The following is a 24,191-nucleotide window of genomic DNA, read 5'->3' as shown; positions in this document are numbered from 1 at the left end:
TTTTTCCTTACAGGTGCTCCAGAAGGACAAACTATCTCGCTTCTAAATTGAACGCAGCATTTCAGAGGCTGGATGAAGAACTTAAGTGTTTTTACAGGTAGATTTTAATATTTAAATGCTTTTGGAAAATATTTAATGAAATGAAATTTTGTTATAATTACCCAAGAAGATGTAACCTCATCTCTAAATTGTTTAAATTGTTTCTTAGCTACCTATATTTATTTTTCCACCTAGTGATTTGCTCATGTATATAAGTTGTACATTACACAAAACCTTAATCCTGAACCGTGATTTGTGCGAAGAAGTATAGAGGGGCAGGCAAAAGTTTTTTGGCTTCTATGACAACAGCTTTTTAAGAAAGAAAAAAATTAAATTAAAAATCAATCATCAATCAGTGCCCATCAAAAGCCTCTAACTGAAGGGGTGTGGGTGTGAAGTTTGAAAAATTATTTTCTGGAACTATTTTACTGTAAAAATATTGACAGATAGTATTTCAATATAAAGCCTTAATTTCTAAGTTTATGCCATGCTATTTAATATTAACATAATTTATTGTTTTTTGTGGAGCAAACATATAGTTTACAAAATGACATTTTAATTAATAACAGTTTTTAATTTTCTTTTAAAGTTTGCAAACAAGGCATTAAATTCTAAAAGGAAGTAGTAATAATTGTAAAAGATATCTGCTATAAAATAAGCTAAAAGCAAATATTCCATTGAGCCTCTGGAAAAAAAATAGACTACATTTCCTGGTAACAATACACTTGAATTGCATCAACATAAGAACTAATAATATAAAGTGAGAAGTTAATAGACTTTTCATATTAAAAGCACACATATTAGGGTCCTTTTTCAGAAAGATAATTTTAAAAAATAATAAACTATTCTTGGTTTCAGGTCTAATTAAGTTCAGAGTATATTCATTATCATAGTCCATGCTCAAATGGCATTTGTTCTTTAAGTTTGGTTTTATTACTGATTTATAGACTGTTAAAATTATTTATTTTTTATTGTTTTCTTAGAGATAGTGTTTCTCTCTATTGCCAAGGCTGGAGTGCAGTGGTACAATTATAGCTCACTCTAACCTCCAACTCCTGGACTCAAGTGATCCTCCTTCTTTGGCCTCCCAATACCCTGGGATTATAGGTATGAGCTACTGTGTTGGAACCTCAAACTCTTCATCTAAAGTAGATTTTCATATTGTGTTGAAGTTCACATGTAAGAATCTTAAGATTAGTTTTATTTGTGATTACTATTCAGACTTCTAAAAATTATAAATTCTTTAATAATCAATTTCAAAATTAATTTTGAATAACTAGTTTTTGTAATCAAATAATTTTGGAAATAATGCATTAGTTGCTTTTCTTTATTGTTTATCAACCATGTAGCATTTAGAAGTCCATTTTGATTTCAGTCTTCCTAGAAATGGCAACTTCAGATTGATAACTTCAGATTGAGTATGCTAGTTTGCCTATGACCCTTTAACCTGAATACAAGTTTGTTTCTTTTGAACATGTTAACTTCATTTTATTTAAATTTTGAAAACAATTTGTAGGTGTGGTTGATTTATACCCTATTGACTAAACAATACATATTTCCTTTAGAGAGCACATAATAAATATTTATTGAGAGAATGAAAGAATGAGAGATAATTGTTCTTTGTTATCTGACAAGAATAATATTTCTTTGAAAATGTTGAGTAGTGAAATCATTTTAGTTTAATACCATTTTTCAACAACTGCTTTATTCTTTATATGACAGTGATATAATTTAAATATCCCAGAATATTATTGTCATCTTCAAAATAGCTGCATAGCACATATTTCTTTGTTTAATTTTCTTGAGGCACAGTGATTATTGAGTAAACATACTTTAATATCTACCTCATAGTGCCTCATATTGTATTCTTAGACCTCTCCTTCTCTTGTACCACTTTTGTCTCAAGCCTTCAGATTCTCTAACTCTTTGTTCTTCCTCCCAGCAGCTGTCGTGACCAACTACTTCACAGAAAATTGAGAATTTATCACCTTCCCACAGTTTCCATCCCATTACCCATCCTCACATGCATGACTCTTGTATAATCTTAGTATTTCTATACTGAGATATGGTATAACAAGATTCATAACTTACATCATGCCAGGCATTGGGCTAAGTGCTTTACAAACATATTCTCATCCAATTTTCACAACATCCCTTTGAGGCATGTACTATTATAAGCTGCATTTACAGATGATGACACTGGGGCTTGGGAAGGTTATTGAGAGTGTGGGTTCTATCTCTGGATTCAAATCTTATCTCTGCCATTTATTAACTTAGTGACCTTTGGCAAGTAATTTTGCCTTCCTGAGTCTTTATCTAATAAGGAATCAATTTAAATGACACATTGAAGTATATGAAATAATGCCCAGAGTTTAATTATATAGTTTCTAAAGACTTAAGTGCCAACTTTGATTCTTGGTTTTCCCAATGCTGGCAATCCTATTTCCTGCTACATCTCTCATATTCTGATACTGTTTCCATCCCCGTAGCCATTTTGCAGTTTAGACCACATTTTTCTCTTACGACCTAATGCATTAGCTTTATAAATTATTTCCCTGTCTTAAGTGTATTTTCTAATTTGGCTTCCACATTTATTCCAGAATTATGGCTCCCTATTACTTTCAGAAAAAAAAAATCTTTAGTAAAGCACACAAGATTTGTCACAATCTTTACTGAGTCTACTTCTTTTACTTTATCTTTCATCTCTTGCCACGCTGATCCGTTCCTCCTTACATCTCATTGTAAAGCTTGTGAACTTTACATTGTTCCCTCTGTCTTGAATATTTCCTACCTCTCTCCCATTTTTGTCTAACTAGAACCTTCTTAATCCTCCTTCAAGAGTCCTCTCAAAATCATCTTCACTATGAAACTTACCTGTTTCCTTTATTTCCTGTCCTCACCTCAACACATAATTCAGAGTCAGCCACAGGTTTTAATATTTGACTCCTTGATGTTCTCTGAGTTATTCATTTGTGTGCTCCCATCTCTTGGAACTTAGAAAGAATATAAAAAACAATAACAACAAGCAATTAGAGTTTATTAAATTAAGGAAAAATTATACCTATGAATAGATTAATGATTCTAAGTTGTCCATTCCTATGGCATCTCTGCTGTTGAACCATCAATTAATTAGTCAGGAACTGAACAAAAGAAAGGACACATACGGACCTTATCTAATTAAATTGGAAACAAAATCTCTGTTTATAGCAAAAGAAAATATAGATCTTTCACGTTACAAATATTTAAATAAGAACTGCATTTAACATATTGTGAATCTTTGTGTTGACACATCATTCTTCTCATTGACATTGTTTCTAGTATGTGGAGCTTATGGCTGAAACAGCCAACACATGACCATCTCTTGTTACCATTCTTTGTAAACATAGTCATGGGCTTCTTTGTCTTGTTGCTTGGATGCACAGTTTGTTGTATTTTAACTTTGTAGCCTTGACCTACTATTTCTAAATTACCATAAACATCTTCCTTACCATGTTGCCTGCCTTTGATGTTACTAAATTCTCACTCCTTTTGACTTCTATATCATGTAACATCATGATATGACACCATGATCTAGAAATGTCTTTCTCTATTGGTTTCCATGAGATCATGCCTTGATTGTCTTCTCAGTTTGTAAAAATCTGCTTTAACAATTTCAAATTATTCATTGTATCATTTCATTCTCTACCATCAAACCTCTGCCCATTTACATCTATAGACAATCCATGTTCTCTTTTATTCACACCCATTACATTGGTTCTCCATGGCTTTCAAGGCTGTATAGCCTATGCTACCCATTTATCTGAACTTCATTTACAGTGCCTAAGAGACATATACTTTACCACTTCAAATTCAATTGTGAAATATTAAATTTATGAATTTTTCTTTGAAACCATTTCCCCAATTTTTAAATTTCCAGTGACTACCATTATTCTTTTATTTTCCCATTCTATAGGAATCTTTCTAATTGTCTTTGTTTTCTATAGTAAAACATATTAAAACTTTATCCAAGCTCTCTTTTTTCCTAACTGTCTTTTGTAACTGCCCTTTTCTGACTGGCATTTTGTTTGACTGTCACCACTCTAATTAATTTCTTTTCTTTATTTGGGGTACATGGTTGCCTTCAACTGAAGATGAGTACTGCTGTGGGACCAAGTCTGTGCTGGTGGAATATCAACAGAAGAGAAGTTTACAACTTCAACCTGACTTGCTTAAAAGATGCATCCCTGAGTTTACTCATCCCCTTTTCTTTCTGCTAGCTATAAAGATGCCACCTGGAGACAATTTGGAAGCACATATTGAACAGGCTGGCATTAGCCCCAAGTTTCTACGTGATTTCCTAGAAGAGAATAGATCACCTACTTTGAACTAAGGGATAAATAAAAGTTTCCCTCTATATTTGGGTCCTTTGATAAAGCATTTCAGCTTGACCCTACCTAACATGCTAATTATTACCACATCAACACTCAAGTCCATGCCTTCAATATTTCACATCAGAGTTACTTCTGAGCTTTCTGGTTCATTAATCTCCATTCTCTTTCTTGTTCATAGACAGAGGCCAAGACCTTGTGCCTATCTTTTTGTTCAGGCTGTGGGGGAGCTTTCCACATGCTGCAGTAAATAGAATTTGAACTGAAAATGTAGATTTAATGCATCTTTGAAATAAACTGAAATAAAAATCAGGCAGTCTTTCTGAGTATCTCATCAAAACATGCCAAACATTAGAGGAATAAAGGAATAAGACAATAGGATGGAAAGCAGAAAAAGCAGATGACAGCAAAAGAATTCAAAACATAGGTAGAATATGTAACCTGTAGTGACTCCTCAAACTGAGAACACTGGGAGATTTTAGGAGGAATATGATTTACGATAAAGTAGGGAAGGTAGTACATAGACTAATGCAGACATCTCTTATTTTTCTACTTTTCAAAGCATCCTTCAATTCAACAAACAAATTACTTTCTGCCTAATTAGGGACGTACAAATAACTTTAAAATAATCTTGCTAAATCTGCTTCTATCATATCAATCATCTACCATATATATTAAAACATTGTATACTTCAGTACGTTTAAAAGTATAGCACTAGTTAGAATTAAAACAATGAAAATAGAAAAGAGAAAATCTTGGAACATACAATTAGATCTGAAACTTTCATCTCTACTAAACAGCACCAAAACCCAATGGAGTAAGTACGTATTTTTCCATGAAAGTTTTAGGAAAATTGGCTATCTGGAAAATAAGTTTTAATGAAAGCTACTTTAATTGAGTTTTTTATACTGCATACCAAACTAAATTATAGATGAATTAAGTAATTTAATATATCTATCCATTCATACTTTCAACAAACATATATAAAATACCTAGTGTGTACTAAACTTGGAGATTACAATGGTATATAAGGCCTATCTCACCATTTAAATACCCTTGACTCTCTGTGGGGAAGAAGACAGATCAATGAGAAATTTGAGAGGCAACAAATTGGGTTTAGAGAAAGATCTCCAAACAACACCTCAATGAGGAGCTAATACTATTCTGAGAAAGGGAAAGGGCAGGCAGAAGTGAGGAAAACTTTCCAGCCAGGATAACAAGAGGTATTAAAATGGAAAATGTCCCAGCCATCTAATTGTTGGGATTAAAATAAAAATTTAAAAAATACAATAAGACTGAAAACAAAATATACTTTCTGAAAACTGCAGGATTTTTGGTAAAGCTGCTTATTGAATTTTATATAAATGTCTTCTTAGTCTTGATTGCCTAGTCAAAGCATTGCAGATATATTTTTATTATTTTAAGTGCAGATACTCTCTAGTCAAAAAAATGCAGACAAACATACAGTTTCAAGATACCTTCAATATTTCCTTTCATTTAGGAATGGGAGTATGCTACACTGATAATTGATTCAAGAAGAAAAATGTGCAAATAAAGAACATGAATAGGGAGAAATACTTAAAGTTGTTTTGTGAAATGTTTATAAAAAAAAAGTTGTGGTTGTCTTTCAGAATCATCAGTATCCTGGAAGAAAAAGATGTTAAAAAATAACAAAACAATAATTATTAAGTACTTTCTTAATCTCATTAATGGAGTTTTCTTGGTAAGAATCTTCATGATTGTATATTAAAGAAAATGTAATCTATTTATAGGCAATTATAAAAAATAAGCATTGACATTCTTTTTCTAGGTTCTTGGACTTTTATTCATGGGATTTGGTGCATGGCTTTTATTAGACAGAAATAATTTTTTAACAGCTTTTGGTATGTATTTTTGTTTTTCTCAGTGAAATAGACATTCCGTTTTAAACAGTTGTATACACAATTTATTCAGCAGGTGGCAGTATTTCCTTAGAATTTATTAAGTGTTGTCCAGCATTCCCTCTGAAAGTCTTAATCAGTTGCAGAGATTTGTTAAAGGCTACAAAATTACAGCTAGATCAGAGAAAAAAGTTCTAGTGTTCTATATTACTGTAGGATGACTGTAGTTAACAATAATGTATTACATAGTCACAAATAGCTAGAAGAATATTGAATATTCCCAACAGAAAGAAATGATGCATGCTTGAGATGACCGGATATGCTAATTACACTGATCTGATCAACTATATATATTATATGTATCAAAACAACACCCATGAATATGTACAATTATTAGTTGTCATTTTAAAAATAAAATTTTAAATGCAATTTTAACCATGTAACTTTCCTATTAAAAGCTTTTACCTGACTCCCCATTGCCATTATTTACTCATATAGCAAACGTTACTTAGCATCTTCTGTGTGTCAGCCACTGTCTTAAGAGCTGAGGATATGGTAGTGAACAACAAAATAAAGTTCCTATTCTCATGGAGCTTTATTTCAGTGAGGAAGACTGAAAAACAAAGTGCCTATAATTTCACCCCCGCAAACCTTTTTAGTCTCATCTGACTCCAACTGTATGTGCCAACAAAGTTGAGTTTCTTATGCACACTATGCTGCTGTATGTCTCAGAAATGCTGCACCATTCCAACCTAGATATTTCCAATGATCAATAAAGCCTATGCTCAGATGTTACCTTTTCCAGCAACCTTGCCCAAACCTTCTAACCTTCTTCCCCAACTGGCTTAGGTGCCTCTTTTCCTATAGTATGCCGGCCAACATTTAACAACCAGTTCTGGAATGGAGAGTCTTGATTTATGGCATCTGCCCATTTCCATGGTTTAAACAGTTCCCCAATGGCCAATTTCAAGATGTCAAAGTGAATTCAGTTGGTTTTCAGATTTCCTGGAAATATCACAATTGGCTTTTATGAGCCAGTATAAGCTATCTTTAGCACACCACCACCTACACTGTTCTCCCATAACACCCCCCCCACATATTTAATTGATTTATCCATCCTTCTTTTTTTAAAAGAATTATTTGTTGAGCATTTACTGTCCTGCTGTCTATTCCACAGCACCAAGCATTCAGCAGTCAGCCTGTTGACTGGATAAATATGTATAATCTCTGGCACTGAGGGCTCACATTCTAGATGGGGGAAAATAAAATATAGTTTGAAAGGGATCATATTAGCAATAAATTCAGGATGTATACATCTAAATCACACATATTAGTTTCTAAAGTTTTTTGATGAACGATTAAATCCATGAATGTTTGAATATACATTAGACATAGAGGAGATCTTAGAAACAATTTTCTTCTGTCATAGAAAACAAGGAAAATAAGGGTAAAGAGATCTTCTGAAATTTAAGAAATTCTCTTCATGTGAGAAAAGGAAGAAAGTTGATTCTAAAAGTAAGAGGTGGTACATGAGGTCAAAAATTGAGAGAGAGAAAGAGAGAGAGAGGAGAGAGAGAGAGAGAGAGAGAGAGAGAATCCTAGTGGTTTGGCAACAGCTGCTTAGAAAAACTTTTGGTCGCTGAAATTATTATTAAATAGAAAATTTTTAAAAATACCACTTCATAATAAGTAACTTTGTGCTTTTCACAGATGAAAATAATCACCTTATAGTATCTATTTCTCAAATTTTGATTGGAATGGGATCTTCTACTGTTCTTTTTTGTCTTTTGGGTTACGTAGGAATTCACAACAAAATCAGATGGCTCCTAATTATGGTACGTATTTCACATCAATAGTTTGAATTTTTATCTTAGATGTTTAAGTATCTAAGTTACACAAATGAATAATGATTTATGTTACTGTGGCATTGCAGTAGAGTATGTCCTTAGAGTAATACAAATGAAGCACACCCTCCTCCCTCTAACAAAGTCACTTTTCCAGGTATGATTTTCTTAGTGAGTTTTCTACGAATTGAATCTGTATCTCAGCACATTTGAACATTTCATTTTTAACACAGACCTAATAGGAATCCATCTCCTAGGGTAAACTACAATTCACCAAACTTAAGAATCTGAAGGCTAGAATTAGAATAAAGTTTATTCAAGTCAGTGAGCAATGTAGTAAATCAGGGTAAAAGAGACATGTTCTATAGTCAGCATATTTTTCTCTCTGTGGGCATTACATGAGGAAAGGTAACCTATGCATGAATTTTTTTTTTTTTTTTTTTTTTTTTTTGAGACAGAGTTTCACTCATGTTACCCAGGCTGGAGTGCAATGGCGCGATCTCGGCTCACCACAACCTCCGCCTCCTGGGTTCAGGCAATTCTCCTGCCTCAGCCTCCTGAGTAGCTGGGATTACAGGCATGCACCACCATGACCAACTAATTTTTTGTATTTTTAGTAGAGACGGGGTTTCACCATGTTGACCAGGATGGTCTCGATCTCTTAACCTCGTGATCCACCCGCCTCGGCCTCCCATGAATTAATTTTTTTATAATTTCAACCTTTATTTTATATTAGGGGTACATGTGCTGGTTTGTTACATGGGTATATTACACGATGCTGAGGTTTGGGTTTCAATTGATCCTGTCACCCAGATAGTGAACATAGTACCCAGTAGTTACTCTTTCAACCCTTGCCCCCCTCTTTCCATCCTCTCTTTATTAGTTCCTAGTGTCTGTCATTGCCATGAAAGGTAACTTATAATTGAGATCACAAATTTTTATTTGTAAATGGGAACTCTACTGAAAGAGGCAGACTCTGGCATCTGGCTTGCACACTATTTCTCTTGAGGCTTTTGATGTGAAAAGACAAATTATATTTCAGAGTACTGACCTGGACATGAGCCAGTTACCATACATATGGCAGGTATGGATCACAATTCACACACTCAGATGAAATATAGCCTTTACGTTTTTCTCTAAATCAACTTGATTTTAATTTGCAGCCAAGCAGATAGGAAGTTCAGCTGCTGTCATTTTGTCCCTTACCAGGAAGAATGTAGAGATACTCAGCTTTTGTGGAGCACTGAAAGTCTGGGTGGTTAGTCACCCTGGATGCTAGTTATCAGTCTATGCCATTTACAACAAACACACTAACTTTCCCAGGTCACATGGTCTCTTCAGGTCTACTCACTCTGCTCTTTAAATGGCTGTGGATGGCAAAGGTAGCCTGCTATTCATCCAGTATTTACCAGTACAGGCATACCAGTGAAACCCTTTTGTGAAATATTGGTAAATAACCAGTACCTCAGTTCCATTCCTTCAGTCTTCCTTCCCTGAGACAGTCAGACCTCCCTAATGGCACAGCAATTAGGAGGTACACCTGGCATAGGAATCAGTTGCTGCCTATTAATAGTTACTCTTGTTTGAATATTACCCTGGCACAGGCATTTTAGATATGGCCCCTGATTTCCCTCTGGAGCTTTACCACCTTACCAGGGAAGTGCCAGGATTCCAACAACTATGCTCTGTTGCTCTGGAAACCCACAGACTTCCAGAATCCGTCTCAAAATCTTTTTAGTCCAAGAAGAGATTTTACTGTCTCTTCTTAATCTCCTCCAAGGCCAACCCTCTCTTCTCAAACCTTATCTTTCTCTCTGTCTAGGATCCTTAGCCTAATTTTCTCACTGAGCTTCAGAATTTGATTATAGTGACCAGGACAGAAATGGCTTGCAAGAAAATCTTGTTTTTTTTCTTCTTGTCACAAATTTCCATGTAGGCAAAGGAAATGCAGAGCCTACTGCTTATACAATGTATGGGGTAGAGGTAGGAAAGAAAAGGGGAAAGTAGAGGGAGAAAAACAAACATTTTCTAAGTTTTTGCCTCACATGATTCAAGTATTAATGGAATCTGAATGAGAAAGCCTGATAGACACCATCATAAGGATATATACATGAACATAGGATCTGACAGGTTAGGGCCTGGAACCAAGATGCCACCATCCATCCCTTCTGGACATTCCCTGGAAGGGTACTGCTAATTTGACCATCGTGACACTTTTGCTATTCTCCTCTGAATTAACCAATACTTTTCTGATGAATATATTTTTCCCTGAACCAAATTAATTCATTCACACAGTCAATTTATGGGCAAATATTACCAATCTAATTGGTAGTTACCAGTTGTCTAATTACCATTGTCTGATTAAGACATGGTAATATTCCATGTCTTAAAGGTGATTTTACATACACCTACTCTAAGATAACCAGTAATTTAACAAATTGTTTCATGTGCCAGGTGCAATGGCTCACTCCTATCATTTTTAGCACTTTGGAAGACCAAGGTGGGAGGATCACCTGAAGTCAGTCCTTGGAGACCAGTCTGGCCAACATGGTGAAACCCCATCTCTACTAAAAACATAAAAATTGGCCTGGCATGGTGGAGGGCACCTGTAATCACAGCTACTAGAAAGGCTGAGGCAGGAGAATCACTTGAATCTGGGAGGCGAAGGCTGTAGTGAGCCGAGATTGCGCCGCTGCACTTCAGTCTGGGCCACAGAGCAAAACTTCATCTCAAAAAAAAAAAAAATAAAAGTTTCATACAATTTTTCCTGCTTCTACAAATCCCTTATTAATATAAAAGATTAAGTGAGATAGTGCATTTAGAATTTAAAAATCTAAACATCTAAATAGATGTAAGACCATGTTTTTGTCTGTGAAATTTTTTTTCCCTGAAACTAGGAAACATAACTTATGCCAAGAAGAAGATTTTGATCTGATATTTTAAATTATTTAATGTTTAACATGTGTGTAAATAATTTTTATCCCTGTGAGAGCTAAGTAAAAAGTAAATAAATAATACTAACAGTAAATCATTAGTACTTACATTTTGCTTGGTAAATATTCAGACCACTTACTTTTTTAATTACTATTAATTCAATTTTTTTTTTGAGACAGAGTCTTGCTCTATTGCCCAGTGTGGAGTGCAGTGGCACGATCTCGGCTCCTGCAACCTCTACCTCCCAGGTTCAAGCAATTCTCTTGCCTCAGCCTCTTGAGTAGCAAGGATTACAGGTGTGCGCCACCACTCCCTCCCAGCTAATTTTTGTATTTTTAGTAGAGACGGGGGCTGGCCTGGTCTTGAACTCCTGACCTAAAGTGATCCACCCACCTCGGCCTCCCAAAGTGCTGAAATTATAGCCGTGAGCCACCATGCCCAGCTGAATTCTAAATCTTATATATTAATATATGCTGTGTAAAAGTTGCAGATACTAGCAGGAAATCACTTTTGTTAGAACAACAGCAACAAAAAAAAGAATCAGGGCCAGAAAAGCCCAAAAGAGAGGAGGCTCATGCTTATATGCCTGAAATAAATACTGTTTTTAAGGACTTTCTGAAAACCTCCAGCTAGAAACTGTCTTCAGTCATCTCCTGCTTTGATAAGGTTTATAACTAGATATTCCTTAGGACTGCAGTAACTCAGATCAGATGTTTTGAAAGAGCCCTTGCCCAGTCATGGCATCTCTACCAGTGAACTGGCAACAACTCTAGCTTTGAAACTTTGAAACCAATACACTCTGTTTCCAAGCAGTTTATGTAAATCTCTCCCTTTTTGCTGCTAAATGCCTCTCTCTACCCTGCCCTCACAGAATGAACTGGTAGTTTGCCATTTCATGCAATCTGGACGATAATCTTTATTTCTTATTCTTTAATTTTATTTTGTGCTTTTTTTAGGTTGACTAAAGTGTCCATATTTTAAAAAAATAGTCTAATAAATGTAAAAATTATTTTATTTGGTGTGGATAGAAGTTTTTTCAGCTTTCGGGAAATAGCCCAATTGTACATACAGATTTAAGTTTATTATTGCAGTTGCTTTTGTTATACTTTCTACTTTCCGTGTATGTTTAAATAGTAGGTCACGAATTTGGTAGTTCTCTAGTTTTAGCAAAATAGTGTGAGGTGAAGATAATTAAAATCACTCTATAATAGTTTTAGAACTGAATTAAGATGGTGTCATTGACAACTGTATTGGACCAACGTGCTCATTAATTATTATCACTTTTTCTGTTTTATTCTTATACAAATGTTCATTTTTTTTTTTTACTTTGCCTTGCTATTTCACTAATTGCACTCATATTTATGAAAGCAGGAAGCATCAACAATACCCATATATAGTTTATGGTTGCATATTTCCAGTGGTGTGCATTTTCCCATTATTTGGGCATACAAAATATATTAGAAGCATAGTAATCATCCCTATTTTTCTTTTGTTTTAGTATGCAGTATTGATAACGTGGGCTTTTGGTGTTCAGATTGTACTTTCAGCATTCATCTTCACAAAGAAAGAGGAGGTATGGAAAACAAATCCTTATCAATGCATCGTGTTATTTGAACTGTAAAGGAAATTGGATACCTTAGAGTACTGAGACCACTGAGCCTATATTAAAAGTCGAAGGTAAATGTATTTAGGGGAAAATAATATTCAATGAACGTACTAGAGTATAGGAAGGGGCCAGGAGTCAGATTGAAAGAGGTAGATAGGGAAACTTGCCTTTAACTCCATTTGCATATGATTAAAAAGTAGTTTTAAATATCAAACAGTATTGGGGAAGAGGAAATGGTATTGAGATTTAGGAGTCCAAATTGTTATATCCTCCTCCCCTTCTCCTCCTACCAACTCTGACTACCACTACTGACCCAATCACTGTATTATGTTTTTGCAAAGAAACAAATTTAGACTATAACTAATTTGAAATTGAGCAATTCACTTAAGACATACTAAATAATTCCTATATTTTCCACAGGTAGGGTGATGAGAGATTAAATTAATTAGAGCAAGATTTAGGTTTATCAAATTTAGTTCAAAAAAGCATACAATAAGCCTGAAAAAGCTTTTGGGCAATAAAACTTACCTATTACAACCTACAGTTATTTTAATTTCTTTAAGACATTTCAATATTTCAGCTTATTGAAGGTATGTCTTGTATCATGGGAGATTAATGTCCTATAGTAAAAACAGCACGTACTCGAAGTCATACAGACATGAATATGGTTAGAGATCAACAAGCTGCTTTACGGCTCTGAGCCAATGTCTTCATCTGTAAAATATAATACCTGTCTACCTTACAGAGTTGTCGTTAACTGAAAATTTATCAAGTTGCATTTGTAAAGTAGTCACTTAAGAGTTCTCTTTCCTCACCTTAATTAATCTTAAAAGAGCTCTGATTAATTGATATGGTTCCTAGATTTTCTTTATATCTATCTATATTCCTCTGCAATGGCCAAAGTTCAAAAAAAAAATCTTTCCTGTATGACACCATTGCCCTTCAACTTCATTCTTTACTGGACAGTTAATCATCTGTGTGTGCGTGTGTGTGTGTGTGTGTGTGTGTGTGTGTGTGTGTTTATGGGAGTTTTAAAAGTATTTTGGCCACAGCAGGTAAGTTTTGGAAAGCTGTTTTGGTGGCAAAACACCAAATCCCAATCTCTCAGCCTCAAACTTTTGAACCTGATGATAGAACAGAAATATGAGACATAAGAGTTATCAATAGGTAAATATAGTTTATCAGAGTTACCCATATTTGCTTCAGTGTTACGCACAGACTCCTGAATCTCTCTATATATTAGAATAAGAACTAATGAATAACTACCATGTGCCAGAGACTGTAATAAACACTATAGGCGTCATATTATTAATCCTCACAGCAACGCCTAGAAGCTGTAAGTCCTACTTTATAGAAGAGAAAACTGAGGCTTTGTGATGAGAAATGCTTGTTAAAGTATTTCATGACCAAATGACAGAGCCTGGACTCAAATACTCATTTGCTGACCCCAGAGCTAACAGCTTTGTTGACATCAGTTTGTTTTCTGCATTCAAACTGGCTTAAGTTCTTAAGAGCCTCTAAATCTTTTATGTCATTTCCAGTACTTAACTCAGTGTGGAAGATACACTAGGCCTTTAATCAATGCTTACCAAATTGAGTAAGTGTAAGAGAATTTTACTTATACATTAGGTTATACATGAAAGTACTTATGTATGAAGTTGTCATTTGTATTCGTAGTCTAGATCTCCCGAATAATGCTTTAGAAACTATACAAGGCCATAAGTTTTATCCCCCACACACTGCCAACAGCACTATTTTTTTTATAATTTTGCCAACAGCACTATATATTTTTTTATTCTAATTAAAAATAAGCAGAATAAAATAGGTCTAAATCCTCCCTGACATTATTCTAATTTTCTTAAATGTATTAAAATGCAAATATATAAGTAACTGAGTAAGAGTTTAGCTTGTAAGCCTTTTATAATTATTGTAATATTCTCACCAGTTAGTTTTTATTTTCAAAGACAACATGATTCAGTAAAAATCATTAGACTAGTATTCAAATGATCTTATTTAAATGTCTTAGCTTCTTGTAAACAAAAGTAGATAATTAAATTCTCTGAGTGTCTGTATTTCCATTCATAAAATGGGAATAATATCTATTCTTCCTAGCTTTTGGTATTATTGAGGACCAAATTAGTAATTCGTTCTAAAAATTATATAAATTTGTAAATGCTAAGTTACTACAACAATCATTCTACCTTTGCATTATCTGGATTTTGAGGTTGCAGAATTTTGTTTCTCCCCATTCAGATCTGATCATTTCTGTGTTAGAATTGTAGGAGAGATAAAGTTATATCTCATTCATGACAAGGCTCTTGGTTGAGATCCCTATAACAAAGACAAACTAACAAAGAAAAAGCAAAACAAATTTACTTAACCAAAACATAAAGACTCAAAGACCCAATGAAAACTATTTCTGTGGACAGTCATGTGAAAGTGTGATTGGAGGGCAAACGCATATAATCTAATGGTAATAAACCTGGGGGAAATTTAGCAAGGCCTGTTTGTTCAGATGCTTCTTGGCTTCTAGGTATAGGACAGGGCCCCTCTGGAATGAGGATCTTATGATATACCTTCAGGGGAAATGGGTCAGATACTTCTTTTATGACCTGCTTCATGGGATAAAGGCAGGAGAAGAAAGGTCCCATATACACAGTGACCTTCCTGCTTCTGTAGTTTTCTCAACTTCTTTGAGCTTAAAATATTCAGCATACCGAGGTGCTATATTTTGGAGTATTGTGTTCTGAGCCCTGATAGTATTATGAGAGGATAATATTTAAAATTTAAAAATCATTTTTTAGAAATACATAGTAGATAGAAGTCAATTATTTTATTTAACATCTTAATTAATGAGAAAACCAGTAAGATATAAAAACTAATTGAAAGGAGAATCCAAAGAGGACATTTATATAGGCCATCACTTAATAGATGCAAAACAGGCTTGGAGAGAGAAGGAATTAAATATACCCTTACTAAGAAAAATGTATTTCTATTTCTCTGACCAAGTAGAATTTGCATAACTACAGTTTTCTACAACTTTTAAAGTGATAAAATAAATTATAAGCCATGAAATGTATAGTACAGACCTCCCATGGAATTAAGGAATGTTGAAGTTTGCCAGAAAAAGCTTGATGCCATTGACAAGACACTTATTTTGCTTTTTGATTTGTTTAAAAGACTTTTAAAGTGTTTTTCTGAGTATGAGAGAAGAGCACATTACTTCTTCCTTGCTCATAAAATGAGCCTATAAATTACAAATTGAAAAACCATATGCTTTGATACCCACTGAGATTGTTAAAGTTATTTTAAAAAGAAATAAATGGATAACAGAAAAATAATATTGAATATTATCTTCATGATGGTACCCTTGAGGAACTATCAATTTTGATGAAATTTTTATGCATAAATTTCTATGATATTTTCACTTTTAATGCAATTTTCTACAGGTTTGGCAACTATGGCATGATAAAATTGATTGTGTCATTTCTGACTATGGATCTAAAGATAAGCCTGAAGATATAACCAAGTGGACTATTCTGAATGCTTTACAGAAAACAGTAAGATGAAATTAACTAAAAAAATTTGATGTCAATGTTGACCACTGCGGGACAGAGAGAGAAAAGTTTGGGGCAGGGAATAGGGGCAGAGGAATGAGGGTTTGTTGTATTTCTTTGAAACAAACTGGTCAAAAGCGCATTGTCCCCATTTACAAATCTTGAGTTATATCCTCCTTTCGTAACTCCTATTTTCTGTGTTAACTGATGTGCATTTTAACTTGGTTTCACCTCGAAAAGTGCTGGTGGTCTTTTGCCAAGTGAGATAGTCTGTCCCGCTGCACCTGATGGGAGATAAGTCTAAGCGTAGTCTCTGCTGGCAGCATGGTGGTTACCATTTGAGCCTCCATACCAGGATTGCTGTGTAATAGTTTTGTGGCTCTGGACAAGTAACCCTCTTAAACCCCAAGTTCCACATCTGTAAAATAGGCATATTAACCCCTACCTCCAGTTGGCAGGAACAAATGAAATAATATATAGAATATATAGAAAGTCTTGGATCCAGGACATAAATGCAACTAATACTTTTTAGCTAATTTATTAAGATTATTATTTCACAGTGCAGGGTTTTTTTTTTTTTGTTTTGTTTTGTTTTTGTTGTTGTTGTTTTTCTGGACAGCTGCAGTGGAAGGGTAAGAGAAGGGTATTGTCAGACAAATAGTTTGCAGAAATAGATCAGCACTGGAATATAGTAAGTGCCCAATTAAAAAAATAGCAAACATTTACATAGTCTGAAACTTTTTTGTAAGTGCTTTGCATATATTCGCTAATTCAATCCTCCCAAACCATAAAACATAGGAACTGTTATCCTCATTTTATAGATGAAAAACTGAGAAATTTAGTAATTTAATGAGGATTGCACAGCTAATAAGTGTCAGAGCCAAGATTCAAACAAACACAATCTGACACTAGATTCTGTATCCTTTACAGGTATATTACATGCCTCACACAAAAAATAGTTATTATTTTTAGCACATGTAATAATGGAAATCATCTTAAGAGAACTGAAATGTAATTTAAAAACACTTTTACTCATCGTCTTTTTCCCTTACATATGTGATCCATACATGCGTTGTATTTTCAGACTGCATGACAACTTACAGCAGAGGATTGAACCTTCCTATGGTCAGAAAATGACATGAAAACAATTCTGTATCTCATACTACTATTAGTGAAATTTCAAATTCCAGTTACTAGCCATTAATATAACTGAGATAATATATGTAGGTCTGTTTGTTTAAACTAACTTTCAGTACTAACCTAAATCTCAAGCATTATTTTGGTTATCAGCATTTCCTAGAACTGTGCTAAGATTGCTGTTATATCTTGTAAACATAGGCAGTACTAATGTTTTCATTACCTATAAAAGCTTAGAAAACAATTACTTACTTCACCTTTTTCTTATTTCCTGTGACAAATATGTAAACTGATTATTTCATATTCTCCTAACTCTACTTGATAGGATTCCAGAATCAGCACTGCAAATGAGACATTTTTTAAAAGTTGGATCATTTCTATAACTATTTTTATTATCCTCTTTTGGTTCTTTATGGTAATTTTCACACAGTACAAAATTGAAAGTTGACATCCCACATTAATCCTAGAAAAGTAGATCTTACCCTGAATCTTTTTTCAAGTTTGCCAAATATTTGTGACTGCATATTCTATAAATACAAAGAGAACTGCTATGGTTAAGGAAGAAGATATGGCTCAGGTGATTGTCAGTTTTATATTGTGATGATAAGCATCATTTATATGTAAGCATATCAAGTATATCTTCTATCCTAAAAATTCAGATGTAATAATTCTATCCAACCATATGCCACTAATGTGAGCAGAGATCTTTAGCTATGGTTGACAACAATAATAGCAGGGAAAAAAAAGTAATGAATTAAGCAAATAAACACAAATATGCTTATTTATTTAATCCATTGCATATTCGTGGGGGAAAATTAATGAGTTATCTTCATCACAAAAACCACTTTAATATTAATCTCATATAACTAGCTATAATTTGAATATTTTATGTTAAAATTTATATAAGCGTTTTTCTAGTTACAGTGTTGTGGCCAACATAATTACACAGACTGGATAAAGAATAAGAATAAAGAAAATCCAGGACAGGTGCCATGTTCTTGCACAAAGTCTACTCTAAGAAAATGGTTTTGTGATGAGCCACTGAATGCAACATATCTTGAGGTAAAGATAAGTCTAGGCTTCTCCAAGTGTTTATAGTATTTTGTTTGTTTGCTGTGTAAGTCAATTTAGAATTCCGAGCAAATTTTTATATAAAAATAGTGTTGTTTGTGGTGGCTACATTCTTAATCCACTTCCTTGAACTGAACACATAATCAGGTAAATTTTAGTGTTATTTCCAAGGTATAGTACAAAAAGTAAATAAACTTCCTGGGAATATATGATTTATGTATTCTTGAAACTTGGGATATCATCAGTCTTTCTCCCCAGTCTTCCTTGAGAAGCCCTGCAGAAAGAGGAGGCACTTTTGTCAAAGCCTTTGTGCATACGATTGATTAGGGAGCTATAACGCCAGAAGTAAAAGGGTAAGCAAAAACTGAAGGGAATGGGTCCCAGCAATGGCGAATGTGTTCAGGTAAGTGTGGCAGAAGCAAGAGTAAAGGGTTCTCTGGAGCAACTGCGATTTACGAGTGTGGAATATAGATAATTAGATATTTCCCTCCCAAGAACTGCTAATACTTTGTATAGTTTACATGCTAGACTTATCCTAATTTTAAGATGTATTGTTTCAATTGCAAAATTAATTAATAAATAAATGGTAAATACATTTTTTAAAAGCATCTACTATTTGGGAAATAACCATTTTAGGTGATGGTATATACAGTAGTCACCCCTATCTGCAGTTTCACGTTCTGAAAGTTCAACCATTGAACATATTAGATTTAAAATTCCAATAATAAATAACAAATAAGTTTTAAATTGCACATCATTCTGAGTAGTATGATGAAATCTCGTGCCTTTCTTCCCTGTCTCCACTGGGACATGAGTCAGCCCTTTGTCCGGTGTATTCATGCTGTGGATGCTACCCAACCTTAGTCACTTAGTAGTAATCTTCATTATCAGACCGACTTTTGAGGTATTACAGTGCCTGTATTCAAATAACCCTTAATTTACTTAATGGTGACCCCAAAGTGTAAGAATAGTGATGCTGGCATATTGTTATAATTGTTCTATTTTATTATTAGTTATTGTTTTTAATCTCTTGCTGTGCCTAATTTATAAATTAAGCTTTATTATATTATGTATCTCTAGAAAAATACATAATACATTTAGAGAGTTTTATACTGTCTGTGGTTTCAGGCCTCCATTGGGGGTATTGCTGGTGGGTAAGCAGGGAGACTACTGTAACCTGATGAATTACAATAGTCTGCAGAAGAGTAAAATCCCTTTTTAAAACTTAATAAAGTTCTGATTTTAATTACATGATAACATCTTAGCAACTTTAGAATTAGCAACTGAGGTATCCTGCTGCCATACAAAGCTTTCTGGACTAAAAGTCCAGTCTCCAGTTAGATATTTGTTGATTTACTATTTAGATTTTGGTAAATTACTAATCTCTGTTTACCTTTTATTTTGTGTAAAGAATTATGTATAAGATCATTTCCATCTCTAAGTCAATCTGAATAACTTTTTTTCCTCAGGGTTGTGAAAATAAAATCAGTACATGGTATAATGTCAATGTGTTAACTTTAATTGGAATTAACTTTGGACTTTTAACTTCAGAGGTAAGTTTTTGTCCATATGTTAAAAATGAAAAAAAAATTTTTCCACATTAAAACTAGTCATTATTACATTTGCTTGTCGCTTAACTTGCTTATAGTTTATAAATGCACAGGGAAAAAAATTAACATCAAAGAAGTTGCAACTGATTTTATCCCAACAGGCATCTGTCTACTTTAAGTGCTACAAACATTCTTTCTTAGGGAAAGATCTATTTTTTAATGTTTATTACAATTCATGCAGAATTTACTAACTACTTCCTAAAAAGCAAGAGTTTCATCATGGTGTTGGAAACCAAAAACAAGATTTCAGTCAAGGACAGTGTGACATTTCTGTTTCCAAAAATAAAACTGCATTATAAAATTAATAAGTTAATGAATTAAAAGATACACACTTTGCCTAAGATAAAAATCACTTAATTGACAAATCATTGTAGAGTGTAATGAAAGAAACAAAGTGAGACTACATAAATGCGTTTTTCAAAGACGGTGAAGATCCTAACTTGAAAAATGAAAAATATTAAGTATAAGTTATACAGAATAGACTGCAGAGCGATCAGGTAGAGACCTAATAAGATAAGTTCATATAATAGGAGCCGGGACTTTGAGACTCTTTACACCCTAGAGTTGTATAGGTGATCCCTTAATCAGCCAGGTGTGTGGAGCCTGCTAATAAGTGGTCATCCTGGAGGTAATAATTTTATTACTTTGCGATCTCTAATACTGATCTCTCTATCTTTTTATCTTTCTTTCTATATAGATAGAAAGATAAATCTATAGATGTATTGATATATTTATATGTATATATACATATACACATATATATGTATATGTATATATACACATATATATGTATATGTATATTCATATATTGGCAGTAAAAGCATCATTTTGGGCAGTCTGCAAGTTGGCAGACTTCTGAAATCTAGCCAGATGTTTGACATAAGATCCACTATTCACTCATATATTGACTTATTCAATGTATTTGGAGGAAGGAGGTCATTTATTGTGTGTCATGTTGATATACAATGAGATGCAAAATAGACACATTCCATGACCTTTAGGTAACAACTGCAGACTTAGGATTCAAGACACTATTCTCCAGTCTCAGTGAAGACTATTAAGTGCAGGCTATGGATTCAAAGAAACAGTGAGAGTGAATAGAGTGTTATAGTGGTTACTATACCACTAAAATAAATACATAATGCATTTTTTGACAGATGGGATAAGGGTTTTGCATTTGACTTTGCATTGATCTATGAAGCTCCTGACCTAAGTTTCCATATGTTCAGCTGGTAACAATTGTAGTCTCAGAATGGTAGTAAACCAAGACATTCTTTATACACATTAGTATCATTGTTTTTAAATGTTTATTCTTTATTGTGCTCATGCTGGAATATTTTAAGACAAAACTGGAGTGGATAATATCCATGCTCCATTTTATCTTCTGCCCTTTACATACCACTTTTCATTATCTATAACAAAAAGAAGGAGTTTTGTACATTTAAGGACATAGTTAGGAAGATGCCAAATAACAACAACAAGAAAACCATCAGCAGTTTGTCAAGGCATCTAGCTCAGTGATAGCTCATGTAATTAAAGCCTAAGGGTTTTTCCCTATTCTCCTCCATACATGAACTAGGTAACAGGTGGGTTATTCTTGAAGACTCATTTTGCAGGTTTCTTATTCACAAGTATATGTACCTTACTCTGAAATTTTTTCACCCATTTTGATTCCTTTTCCCTTTACAATATGCATTTAGGTGACTATATAGTTTTAACTTTACAAATTACTCATTGATTAAATTTTGATCTCTTATTGTTCCCTTTTCTTCCAGGTTTTACAGGTCTTATTAACAGTTTGTTTCTTCAAACACATCAAGAATATAATTCATGCAGAAATGTGACCTTTGGATTTCAATTTGTTCAGAAGAAACTAGTTAATTCTTAAAATAATCACACTATATTATTTTATTCCAAAAGTTTTGAATTGCATTAAATAAGAGATCTATTCAAATTATTAATTATATGCTATATTGAATTACAGAATATTATAATTAAACATTCATGAAATTATATTAATTTGTTTTTCAAAATATTAAATTCTACAGTTCAGAACTTCACCTTATTTTTTGAATTTAAAGGGTATCATCATATTTACAAAACTCAAAATATCACCATATGTTTTGAGTTTCTTTTGTAGAGAAAATACCTATAGGATGCTCAGAAAATACTAATTCAGTAATCAATCATATCATGTACCTTTTATTTGCAGATCTTGAGAAAACAATACTGATTTTATAGTACATTTAAAAGAAAGATCTTTTATGACACTAACATCTGTATTAAACCTTCATGACATTAACATCTGTGCTAAATCATTTATCTGTGTTTCCTGATAATGTTTACATTATCAGGATAATAAACTTAAAGTGGATAATAAACTTAAAGGCTTGGTTATACTTTTATGGCAATAACATAATATTAAAATAGCAGTTAAGTTTTAACTGTAGCAAAAATAATCCATTCTAAACACTGAAATCTCACACTCTTTACTAGCTCATTTTTCCTTCTCTTTTTCCTTAAATTTTATTCAATACATGTTGATACAATTCTCTGAAGAATATAAAAGTAACGCATCTGTCCTATTTTCCTAACAATGTTACTGTGAAAAAATAAATTCTTTGAAAAGTAAGTGCTACACAGATGTGAGGTACTATGGTTGTTGTCCCTTAATAGCAAAAGGCTGTCTTGACCTTGAGGACGTAAAGAAAAGATAGATTAACTGAAGATCCTGCATTGCTCCAACTCCTATAGAAAGCTCACTCTCATTTACGAATTCAATAATACATCTTTTCATCCATCTATTTAGCACAGTGAAGGTTTCAGAGACTTCTGGACTTTTTTATGTCAGCACAAAAGAAAATACAATAACCATTTTCTTTGATGCAATCTTTTTTAGATTTAGATATGTCAAGTAGATATATCTTCTATTTTTGGGAAATATTCTTTTAGGATTTAAAACTCATCTTCAAATTTCTGTTTTCTCTACAGTATGTCACAATAACACACTGATAGCAAAAAACCCTCTAATAGGAATTGAAAACCAAACTAATGTTAATCAAATAAATATTACATTTTATTTGATTTTCATCAAAAAGGTCTCAATATAGTAGATTGCCTATTCATAGTTAATACAGTTAATTCAAAAATTGTATGCACCACTGACTGAATCAATCACCTTTATGATTCTAGGGAATATTGTTTTGAAGGAAGTTGCTTTATACCCTGAATATAATAAATACTTATTGGCAAAATAAAATGGAATATATCAGAGACATGTTTCTCATATTAATCTTGTTTTCTAAAGTCAAAGATAGAAAATTTTTAAAGGCCTAAAAATTAATCTGGATCAGAAGTGAAACAATGAATTAGAACCTAGAATAACATCTAATTCTGACTTTCCCGTCAAATGGTCGTATCACTTACACGAAAGCATTTAACTTGCTTCAAGCTCCCCATTTTAATTATGCTTCAAAAAACAGGGCTATTTTGAGATGGTACTATATAAGTAGAATATTTTCAAATTATCCTAGATAAGGATATATGCATTCAGTCAACAGGCATTTATGGAGAACATATAATATTATTCGCCAGTGATGTTGCTACTTATTGGGATATGAAGATGAAAAGATATACAGGACTGACTTTATGGGCATGCAACCTACATTTAGAAGAGGTCCATGTAAGTAGCTTTGCAAAGAGCTGCCCCTGTCCCTGTAGTTATATTTGGAGTCCAGTCATGCAGCCATACATAAAAACAAATAAATTATATATATATATATATATATAGTAATTTTTATGAACATAAAAATTACTATATATATATATAATTACTGAGAGAGAATGCCAGTTTGCCTTAAAGGTTCAGAGGGCACTTTTGAAAGAAAAGTCATTAATTCAGCAATCGCTTATTGAGCAATTACTATGAGTCTGTCACTACTGAGTGGTAAAGAAATGGCAGTGAATCGAACGAAAGAAAATAAAAAGTTGTAAAACAAACAAAAAACACACTGCTTTCAAGTCAGGGAAACCAAACAACAAAATATAAACAAATTAGTTATCGTGTCATGGCAGGAAGCACTACAAGAGAGAAAAATGAGGGAGTAGAATAAGCAGGAGAAGTGGGGTTGTGGGGATTGCATTTCT

General features: G+C 33.3%; 1 protein-coding gene across 1 annotated transcript; it reads left to right on the top strand.

The window, feature by feature from the left end:
- Window positions 1–28: 28 nt before the first annotated feature.
- TSPAN19 (tetraspanin 19) lies at window positions 29–22,058 on the top strand. The gene is made up of 9 exons (XM_032286462.1): window positions 29–97; window positions 6,038–6,129; window positions 6,217–6,289; window positions 7,997–8,121; window positions 12,563–12,637; window positions 16,120–16,230; window positions 18,283–18,426; window positions 19,905–19,988; window positions 21,821–22,058. Exons 1-9 carry the CDS (start codon window positions 73–75, stop codon window positions 21,887–21,889), a joined length of 798 nt encoding a protein of 265 aa, XP_032142353.1. The 5' UTR covers window positions 29–72; the 3' UTR covers window positions 21,890–22,058.
- Window positions 22,059–24,191: the final 2,133 nt, after the last annotated feature.

The sequence above is a fragment of the Sapajus apella genome, unplaced genomic scaffold (genome assembly GCF_009761245.1).
Source record: "Sapajus apella isolate SASKATOON/1434 unplaced genomic scaffold, GSC_monkey_1.0 scaffold2, whole genome shotgun sequence".
NCBI classification, from domain to species: Eukaryota; Metazoa; Chordata; class Mammalia; order Primates; family Cebidae; genus Sapajus; species Sapajus apella.
The sequence above is the reverse complement of the archived record's forward strand: the minus strand, read 5'-3'. Positions and strand labels throughout refer to the sequence as shown.